Source organism: Montipora capricornis, chromosome 13 (genome assembly GCF_036669925.1).
Source record: "Montipora capricornis isolate CH-2021 chromosome 13, ASM3666992v2, whole genome shotgun sequence".
Taxonomy (NCBI): Eukaryota; Metazoa; Cnidaria; class Anthozoa; order Scleractinia; family Acroporidae; genus Montipora; species Montipora capricornis.
This window is the reverse complement of record NC_090895.1, coordinates 26,002,061-26,013,074: the sequence shown is the minus strand read 5'-3', so window position 1 is coordinate 26,013,074 and position 11,014 is coordinate 26,002,061. Positions and strand designations below refer to the sequence as shown.

General features: G+C 39.3%; 1 protein-coding gene across 2 annotated transcripts in view; it reads right to left on the bottom strand.

The window, feature by feature from the left end:
• Positions 1-10,316: 10,316 nt before the first annotated feature.
• Positions 10,317-11,014, bottom strand: part of LOC138028212 (otolin-1-like) — a 28,076-nt gene continuing 27,378 nt past the window's right edge. Inside the window, exon 10 of one of the 2 annotated variants that reach the window (XM_068875660.1) lies at positions 10,317-10,569. In XM_068875660.1, the coding sequence (XP_068731761.1) occupies positions 10,546-10,569 (24 nt within the window). In that variant the 3' untranslated portion in view covers positions 10,317-10,545. The remainder of the gene's footprint in view (positions 10,570-11,014) is intronic. The other variant, XM_068875659.1, reaches the window with a different exon arrangement.

The following is an 11,014-nucleotide window of genomic DNA, read 5'->3' as shown; positions in this document are numbered from 1 at the left end:
GCAAGTCAATTCTTGTGACACAAAAGTCACGCCATGAGCCACATGTCCAGCATGCTACCCGCGAAGAAAATCACTAGAGATCAACGACGCAAAGCCTTCCGCGCATTCTAGCAATTTCCAGCAGGGATCTTTCCTGTTCTTCACGACTTACGCTATAAACAAGAGCTAGTGAAAGTACCGCAAAGAAATCTTTCCTGTACGTCCTAACATTGTTCACGGAAAAAAAAAAAAAAAGAATTATTGGGTTCACACTAGGCACTAAGTCTGTCATGGCCTAAGTCAAGCGAAGTCACCCTAAGTCCGCTTAAGAGTTCAGACATATCGAGAAGACAAATTCTTTCCGTGCAAAGCTGTCACCATTAACAATAAAAATAACAGATAAGGTAACTAACATCATAAATGCGGTCATAGTTACTAACTATGATGTGGTGAGGTAGTCACGATCCATTTTAGAGAAGAAGTTGAGATCAAAATGAGACCGAGAAGCCGTAAAATCGCTGAAATTGCGACTGTTGTCTGTACTCTGCAGAAATTGCTTTGTTGAGTGTGCGCAACCCGTTGCTTGGGTGCCATATTGATTTTCGTACTGAAGACTCGATTTTGACCTTATTAAATTTACAAAGGTTGATAGATAGATAGATGGCCTTTATTTTAAAACGATGAGTATTAAAGCTACATGAGCTTGTGGGGTCAGCCAAATAACCTTACAAAATCTTATGTTCCTTCGTGAAAGAATTTATTTTGTCCAAGAGAGTGAAAGCCTGCTTTTTCTGACCGTCCTACTTTTGAGCGTTCACCGAAGACGAGGTGAAAAGAAAAGAAAAAAGAAGAAGAAAAAAAAAACCACAAAAGAAGAAGAGCGTGGGCCTAGCCAAGACCGCAGAACTGGTTTTGATGAAAGGCTAGCATCACCTCGGCTGAATGTTCTTTGGAAACCAAACTTTCGAATGGAACGTGAAACGTTTGACGAGCTGTGCCGAATTCTATGTGATAAAACCCACGATTTTGAAATTTTTTAGCTATCAGGTTACTGTTAAGGTCGTTTGAGTTTGCCGACACAAAGACAGAAATCACACTTCTGTGACTTAGCGGTTCACACCTGTCATTTTCACTGAGTCGACTTAAGGGCCCACTGACGTATTTTTTGGGGTGCGTTGCTAAGGATGTAATGGTTAAGTAATTTGAGAGAATTTGGCATTATTTTTGTCAGTTTCCAAGTTTTGTAACCCAATGACCCTAAATATGACGTCATCATACCTCGCCCATGGTCACGTGACCAATAAAAGAAAACTTTAAATTTGTCTCCGTGCTACGCAATTTGGGTATTTAATCGATGGTTTGATAATTTGTATTTGTTTTTGCATCCAGTCAAGCATGGTTTTCTTTTTATTTTGAAAAATGTTCTTTTTAAAGACATAAACGATACTGAAATACCCATAACTTTTTCAAAAAAGGTGAATTTAAAAAATCAATGCTCAGCTATATTCTGTATTTGGGGGTGAAACGTGCCATGTAAAAAAAAATTAATTCAATTCAAAACCGCTGGAAATTTAGCTTTTTTCTCAAACCGGAAGTCAGTTCGTTTACGCATGCGCAGTTGATCTGAAAGCGAGCGCGAGGAAGGGCGAGCAAAAACCTTCGATGGAAACAACAGTTTGTGCGGTGACTTTTGCTTGTGAGAAGCTTGTGAGTGGGTTTTCTTGTCAGCTCATGATATGATGACGTCGGTTACCGGAAGTAATATTTCACTTCCTTAGCAACGCGCGAAAAATCCGTCTGTGGGCCCCTAAGATATTACTAAGTCAGACTTAGTGGTCTAATGTGAACCCAACAAATATCAAGCGTTTTCGATGTTGCGGTTTTTATTTACCTCCAGATGCCAGTCACATTCTCTGATAACTAAGAACAACAACCTGCCAAATGTCATAGAAAAAGATTGATTCCACACGAGGGTTTTTAAACTGAGGAGAAAGTGTCGCGTAAGTCTCGCGCGACATAGGTTAGCCGTCACGAGTGCGGACGGCAACCGGAAGAGAACATTTCGCGCGCTAGGACAGTGGTGTGTCCCAGATTTTTATACTAACCATATCTAATGGAGAAAAGATTCTTGGAAATGTAAATGTGGTTGTGTGAAGACAAGTTAAAAAGGAAAACAGCTCACTTCCGGTTGCCGTCCGCGCCTCAAACACCCGCATGCTTGAGCTCCCTATCAAAATTCTCGGTGGAACGTTAGGTTAGGGTAGCAGGTCATTGTTTCACCATAGCTGAAACAACCCAAACCTTTAATAATGCTAACATTTAATAGGCCTAAAAAATAATTTTTAAACCCAAGGTCTAAGGTTAGCATTTTTTGTAAAGGTTTGGGTTGTTTCAGCTATAGTAAAACAATGACCTGTAGCCGCGATCTCCACTTTACACCCTCTCCAAGTCTTCGCTCTACGAACCCAGTAGATCAATAAATGACAATTTTTGCAACTCCTGCATGATTTGTAACTCGTGAATACGCCAAGGTATTTACATGATATTTTAATAAAATTTATATCTTAGTGAACTTTATGTTTCATTTTTTGTGGTTAACGAGCTTTTTTTTTAAACAGCTCCTTTTTAGTATCTCCAAGGGCGCTTTCCTTTTGTCAGAACTGGCCGGTGAGACCGATCAGTTTGCAAAGAAAATGAAACAATTTGAAGGAACACTTGCATGATAATCCCTCGCATTCTTCTGGAGGAGTACATATCATCCTCGAAGTGTGTTAATTTGAATGCGTTGTAGAGTTTGTCCTTCGAAATTCCCGGTCTGGCCGGTCACTTCTGACAAATGGAAGGCGCCCAAGTAGCTAATATTGTCTTGGCAAACTCGCTAAAGTTGACTAATTGTTTGCGGTCACACTTAGGAGAAAAAGAGGCTGCTTCCGATTGGAAAATCCGGATTTAGATCTTATAATCTGGATCTTCGGATTTCCAATCGAACACAAAATCTGCAAACGGATTTTGTCGCAGATTCACTTATTGGAATTTCATGTCGAGTAAAGATTTCAATTAACAAAATCCGTCGCGAAATCCGATTTCGGACGCAACCATTGACCATTTAAGCTTATGTGAGCTTTAACACTGAGTGCAATTTAAGTTTTTAAACCAATCAATCTCGGCCTCAACGTTCTTTTTTCCTTTGATTTATTGCGCTCGCGCTTTGGCCATAAATCAACGGAAAAATTACATTACGGACCTTGAGCGGTTATCAAGAGTCATTGATTTTCAAATAAGTTGAAAAACCATAAGTCCATCTCAAGACGCCACAACGCTTCTAAGCTGATTCCCTGCTTTGCATTGCGCAACCCTACTGCGCATAATTTCTTGCCTCGCGCGCATATTGATAAAATGGCGGGTTTTCATTGACGCCAAGGACTGGGTGTTTCTTTTGAACGAATACGGTGACCCCCGTTTTTATTTCATATTTTTGCTGAGGACGGTGTCTTCAAGGAGTAGCAAAAGGCAGCAAAAACGTGGCCAGTTTTTTTGGCATTCATAAAATTGTACGGAAGGAGCCATTACGAGTCGAACAGCCCAAACTCAAGTTAATTGGAGTGTTAAGTACTCACAAAGACATTCAAATACCTTTTTCAGGTACATACGTGAATTACTATAGAATGACACCAGGCTCTGCGAATACATTAATAAAATCGAGCTAAATTTGTGCAGCATTGGGGATGCGAGGCAATGTCAAAGTGGCTTAAATAGTCGTATTCGCCAGGGTCGTACCATGGAAACGAGCATGGTGACCCCCCTGCCTAATTACATTTTTGTCACCTCCTCGACATGTTACATTAGTGTGCGAAGTTTCATCGGAAATCCATGACAAGTTCTATTTCTAAGGAATCACGCTAAGATCACGCGTTTCAGTAGTAGCCCACATTACCATAACGCATGGTCATAAGCTAAACTCCTTTGAATACGAAGCAGTTTGCGACGTCATCACAGGTAAAGGCCGATGCCCTTCAATGCCATGGTCATTGGTCAAATGGCCACTGAATGGCACACTGAAAATGGAGAAATGGCCAATTTTGTTGGCTTTTGGGAAAAAGAGACTTTTCCCCAGCAATGAAAAACAATTCGTGCTACAATCAGACAAAAGTAGCTTGGAAGGTTATGTCAATAACCGCACCAGAGTTGTATTTCAACCGGCTTCTGTTAAGGCGTAAAAGAAGTAATTTCTCCTTCTCTTACATAGCCCCTCTCCCCCTATAATGTTGGAAGATAACACAACAATTTCCCACCAGATTTCCCACTAAAACCGTTCAGTCTTGCACAACACTGAATCAGGGAGGTACGGACAGAAGCAAAGACGACGTCAAAAAAAATGCTAACATTCCCAACGGTTTTGTCTATGATTGTGGGTATACTTCAAAGTACACACACTGTCCGTGTAGGGTGTTCGTCTAAACTGAAGCTCTGTACTATGCGCGATAACTGATTCTACAATGCACTGCTGCTGTTTTTGGAGAACTGGCTCGAGTACAATGAGCCTATGCAAATTCGCCTATTTACCATTTTCAAACCACTCTAAATTCCAAGGGTAAATGAAGATATACATGAAAAGAAGACTTGAAATTAAGCAGAACATTTTTACCACCAACAAGAGCAACCAGCAATTAGGAATTCACCACCCATACACAGGTTAATAAAAATACTTTTATTGCCAGCTATTGAAAGAATATATTTTTTATTCGTTTAAAATGGCTACAATCGCTAGTAGCTGGCTTGTCAGTCTGTCTGTCCCGGCTTCCAGTCACAACGAAAGGAAGAAAACAACTAATGTTAAACTTCAAAGCAAAACAGCTAGAGACTGGTAAAAGTATTAACACAAATCACGAGAAAGAACTAATTACTTGACAGAACGGTTTTCTATTGCGTGCCACAACGAAAACCATGGTAACTATAGGGACCACTCGCAACCGTTGCGAACAGCGACAATGAACCAATCAGATCAGGAAAAATTGTACGTCAGTGTTCAGAACATAAATGAAAAAGGTCCCCTGCTCATCGATTAAAAAAGTGGCGCTATATCTTTAAGCCAATCGAAACGCCCAGCAATCATAATTGCGTGATTTCTGCTTCCCTCAATAAGTTTTAAAAGCTGCCAAAAAGCAAAAACAAGATTACGTTCATTTAAGCTTACATCTACTGCATACAGATAATTTTGAAACGTATCTAGCATAGCAACAGAGTTTTTACTCCTTGGGACAACAGAAGTTAGACTAAATAGTTTAGATGGCACATTTGTTGTAATGTCACCTCTCAGCTAAGTTTTACATTGACTTTTCAGCTATCACTTTCTAGAACTCAAGAAGACAACTTGAGAAATACCATTAAAACTCATCGCAGAAAGAAATTGCTTAACACAAGAACCATTACCTAAAACTCGCAGTTTTTCTCACGCATAGTTCGATCAGCTATCCGATTGGTTCCAGCACAACTAACGGTTGTATAATAAAAGGCACTATTACAAATCTATCAAAAATGTTTGGCAATGCATTCGTATAGATATAGGCCCAACATTGGGTACATGTTGCTGCACTGGACGTATTAATGTTCTCTTGCGACCGTGACAGGCGCAATTAAAAGACAGATAAACAAGGAGAAAATTAAAAAAAATTTAAAAAAATGATGACGTTTTTCCAAAGCATTAATGTCAACAATTGAAGAAAAAGGGACAGAACAGGACCTACTTCGCTTTTAAGTATTAAAAGCATATGATTTTCCCAAGATGCCTTCAATAATTCACCTTGATTTTGTCCAGGCATACATAAGGCAGCTCTTCCTCTGAAGAGAGCACAAGTCTTGGAAATATTAAAGTTACTGTACAAAAAATATGCGCAACATATTCTGGGTACAAAAAGTATTATACAAAAAATTCCCTGTCCAAATGCAAATAATTTACAAAAGGAATGCCTATAAAAATAACTAGAAAAACTTTGATTACATCCCACCGGGTCAACTGTACTTCAAGTTCGATGACTGTAAAAGATAAAATAAAAATCTTCGGACACGGTTCGAAATGCATGCATAAACGCCGAAGTGTCCGCTAGTCACGTGGTCAACGAGTTTAATCAAAGTCAACGGGGCAACGCCGACGAAAACGTCACTTCAAAATAGTCTAATTGGCGCGTGTCGCGAGTCCTGAATTCAAGATTTTGGAAAGCCAAAATCCTGAATTCAGAAATACAGAAAGTATCCTAAACATCCATAAAAGCTAACCTTATGGCCTACGGTGATTACGCCTAAACAAAAGTTCTTAGTCCTACGGTTAGCTTTTATGAATATGAATACGAATGTGTACCCGGGAAAATTTACCCGCGACACGCGACAATTTACCCACGACACGCAACAATTAGACTATCACTTCAAAATATGATTTAGCGCTATCTTTAGTAGTTCGCGATCAATCCATCTTGTTCACGTTGTACATTACAGGCTAACTATCCTGTAACAGGATCGGTACGAGACGGTTTTAAAGTAAAGATAGAAAAGGAATGCTTCATTGCTGTGTTCCCTTTGTCATCAAAACCTAAAAGCCGGTTATTTCACGTTGTTATTTCGTAGAGTACGGTAAAGAAATGCACGGAAATTCGTGCTGCACGTGCCTGACGAGTCTTTTTTTTTCTTTTAACCAATAATATTGTTGCTTTGTGGCGTTGTCGTTGCCGTAGCCGTAGTCGTTGTTTAAACTCTTTAATGCGACCTCGCTACAGTGAATAATTTTCAATTGCGTATTACCAAAACCAGCTTTGGTCAATCATACCAGACGCAGAAAAATGACCAATCATAACGCTCAGCAAATGCGTGCGGCCGGCGCTGAAAGCGCGGGAAACACGTGCGAGCAAGCCACGTGGGTTTTGTCCTTACTACTGACTGGGTAAAAAGTAACGCGACATTTTTAAGCCAATCACTGCGCTTGCTATGAAAGAATTACCAAAACAATCGCAAATTTACTTCGATACTCAATTGCGAACCAAAGCTAATAACTGTCTTCGTAACACTCTCTTGCAACTATTGCAATTACCATTGCTTTATGAGTGTGGAGAAAGAACGACTTCTAAAAGCAGTATGTAAATACTCGTGAAGGGTTCCTAGGCTAAATTGTCTCTTTCGATCCTGTATGAAACGTAATTTCCATTCTATTCATACATCTTACTAAGACTAAACAAGTAAGTTGATATCACTGATATGATACCTTAAGGAGAATTTTTTATGACCTTTATCTCAGGGGAGGAAAATCATAGAAGAATGAAAAACTCTTTAGTTTTAACGGAGAAATTAAGGTTGGGGTTGTGGTTCATTATCGGCAAAAAGAAGTTGCTAAACTCCAAGGCGCAGGGGCACAGTTGTTCAAAGCCGATTAACACTAATCCCACATTTAATTCAAACCGAAGTTTTGAAAGCTTCCCGTAAAAAAAAGCCTTAACAATGTAATTTTATACTGGAGTAAAACAAACGTTTAAGTCAAAATTGAATGTTAAAATTTTGGAAACTTCTTTGACCAGTAACTAAACTGCAATTTAGGTTTCTAGTAATCCAGGATAAGATGTATTGGGCATTGAACAATTGCGACCAGAATGTTTGCTTTTTTGTATCTGGTCCAATTATGGTCCTTTATGTCACCGTAGTTTATAAGACGCTAGGATCTCGCCACCTCTTAGCTAGGAGGTACCTCACCCCTGGACCATCCTAGCACTCGGATGTTCCCGCGATACATGGCGCTACGATACTCTGATGTCCCATTGATAAATGACACTAGGATATCGTTGCTTCTTGGGTAGGAGTTACTTAACCCCGGAACATCAGTGAGTGCTCGGGAGTTCAAGTGATACATGACGCTTACTTCTGAGCTATGAGGTACCTCAGCCCTGGAGCATCCGAGCACTCGGATGTTCCCTTGATACATGGCGCTAGGATATCGCTATTTCTTGAGTAGGAGCTATGACCCTCCCGGAACATCACAACACTAGGATGAAGTATAACTATTTGCAGGTGAACTAAATACAGTAAACATACGGCGCTTGGATGACCCTCGTTCTAGGATTTTCCTCCCTTCAAAAAGCCCTACGTTGGTAAGAAATGAGATAAACAACTATTGTTTCTTTTACGTGGTACAAAGACCTGAACCGCTTTGCTAGCGAAACTCTCTTTTTGCTTTGAAACACTAGCTTAAATTTCACTGTCCTAATGAAAAGTTAAACCTTTAAATCTCTACCTTGGTGTCTCTGGAGTTCAAATTCCAATCAGCGGTTTCGTTTTTTCATGGCTGTCAATCAATATTGCGGAACTCGTACCGTGTTTTGATTGCCTCATTGGTCCACCAACTGAGGAAAACACGACTGGCAACAGTGAAAAAGGAAACCATTGATTGAAAGTTGAATTTGAGAGTCCGTACATTTACAAAAGGCTGAGAAAGTAAGACCCGAATTAATTCAAACTTCGTATAAAATGCTGTATAAGTGGACCGGGTTAATTGAAGATGGGATGAACCCTGGCTTTAGACCCACTTAAATTGTATAGTTTGCAGTTATCCCTGTTTTTGCACAGTCCCTGTTTAAAACAACGACCAGACTCATCTCTACAGTCCCAGTCTACGACTGACAGACTGACACAACAAAAAAAAACATTACGCTAAAAATTTAGGTAACGAGCATTAAAAGATATTTCGCCTTTGCATCAAGTGGTTTGGATAAAAAGAAAAAAGTAGGCAGCCAAGAATGTAAAATTAATACCTCTTCAAACTTCCCTTCCAGATTTAGCCAACAAAACTTTCAGGATTTTAATGACCATTGGTTCGCACTGGATCTCAGTGCCATGCAGTCCAAATAGTTAAATTCCGGAAAAAAAAACTTCAGAGTCAAGCACATTATCAATCCTAAAGTTAAGTTCTTGTGTAGGTAAGTTTCTCACATTAAGAATTCCCTGATGAAACAGACGTTCACAGCCCAGGTCAAGAATAAAGAGAGTAAAGTAGCAACCCTTTTTTCAATATGCTCGGAATAGATAATGCAAATTGGTTTTCATTGCACAAGAAGCAAATCAAAAGTTATTTACAATGCAAAAAAACTGAGGTGAATAGCGTGGATTACAGCTAATAATTGTGCTGGAACTGTTAGCTGATTAATTATTAGCGTTATATTACATTAATAGATTACTTGATAATCAACACATATGCCCCGGACAGAGGCAACACTTGTGTCACCACAGTGGCAAAGTAATAATAACAAGAGTAATAACAATGATCTACACAGCATCAAGTCTCAACACTTTGGTGTCAAGGGGTTGCATCTGCGGGCGGTGCCTACTGATGTTATTGCGCATACGTTCTGCGCATCTCGAGATACTCGGATTTCCTTTGGGTGATGCTTATTAATACAGGGATATTTTCGCGCGGTTCAAAACTATGCGGAAAAAGCAGAAGTTAGCAAGTGCTCTTGGTATCCAAAAAGAAAATTGGGGGTAACCATGCATTTTTCAGAGATAACTAAGCTTCAATTTGGAAAAGAATTCCATACATTGCTTTGTATTTTAAAGCTTTTTACAAATATTGTTGATTAATTATCTTCGAAAAATGAATGGTTACCCCCATTTTCTTGTTGGATTTCAGTAACACTTGTTAAGATCTGCTTTTCCCGCATATTGAGTAAACCGTGCAAAAATATCTTTGAATTAGAAGGCACCGTCCTTAAATGGGACTAATGGAGTCGCCAAAGTCAAAAAGAAAATTTCTCAACTCAAATGTGAACATTTGGGTTCCCGAAAAGGCCACTGCAGAGGACACGGCCAAAGGAAAGGCCATAATATGGATTTTACGGCCAGCTGGGAGTAGACAGGCAGAACTAAAGAATGCGGAGTGCTGATCTACTTTCACAGCACCCATTTAAAAAATTGCATCAGTAGATGAAAGAGGAGGATTCATCACCATAACGAGACAAGAAAGAGAGGACTGGGTGTTGAATCTGCACGAGACATCACTGGATTCAAATCTGAAGAAACCCCTATCTATCAAACTTTTCCCCATTGCATTTTTTATTGAGCCAAAATGTTCCACCTTGTTCCTGATATTCTTCACTGGTATATGTAAAAGTGTTAATTAAAGAGGTAAATGATCAAGTAGATTGCAAAGCTGTAGCACTAAAGGAAATCTGCCTATTCACAGAGTAAGAAAACTGGACACACAAAAGGCCCTTAATTTTCCATGAAAACGTAGTCGTCTCCATGAGTGAAACATCTTGGAGTTCAATGGACCAAAGACCATAGTAATTGTAATGCCAAAAATAAGCTTAATGGGTTCAAAAGGTCTTTTAATGAACACTAACCTTCACATCTGTAATCAGACAAATACATTGAGAAAAGATGCAGATTGAAAGTAACTGATGGGAGTAAGACTACAGCCATGTTACTTGAAACAGAGTAATTGGTGAAACACGTTCAATAGCATAAAATCCAATATTGACCCAAGATAAGCGGCACCTTTGCTTGAGACAAATTTTCCAGCAGAATTTGGCAACCTCACACCAAGCTGTTGAGACAAAACTGACGCCGTGGATCGTTTTTAAAAATGTACATAACAACTGTTTATCAGTTTACCCAGGTCACCACCTCCAGTTTGGATAGAATACGTTTTACTTACAACCCAAAATGGTTGATACAGCTGGTTCGTACAGCTGGTAAATTTCATTAATGTCTGTAAATTTATGCAATGAATGCAAATGTAGGGAAACATTTTCTGTTTCAATATGCAGGGTATGGAACACAGAACACACAACATTCCAGCCATACAAATAAAAGCAAACATTAATGCTTTGATCTAATGGTTTCGATCTAGTGATGATCCAGTACACAAAGGTAGCTTGCAAATTTATACGCACAAACAAAATCTTAATTATATTAGCAGCGACTGATTGTTAGAAATGACAATACAATAGTATATTAGTGCAGTGCGAGTGAATTCACACCTTACTTAAAAACAAATTTGCAT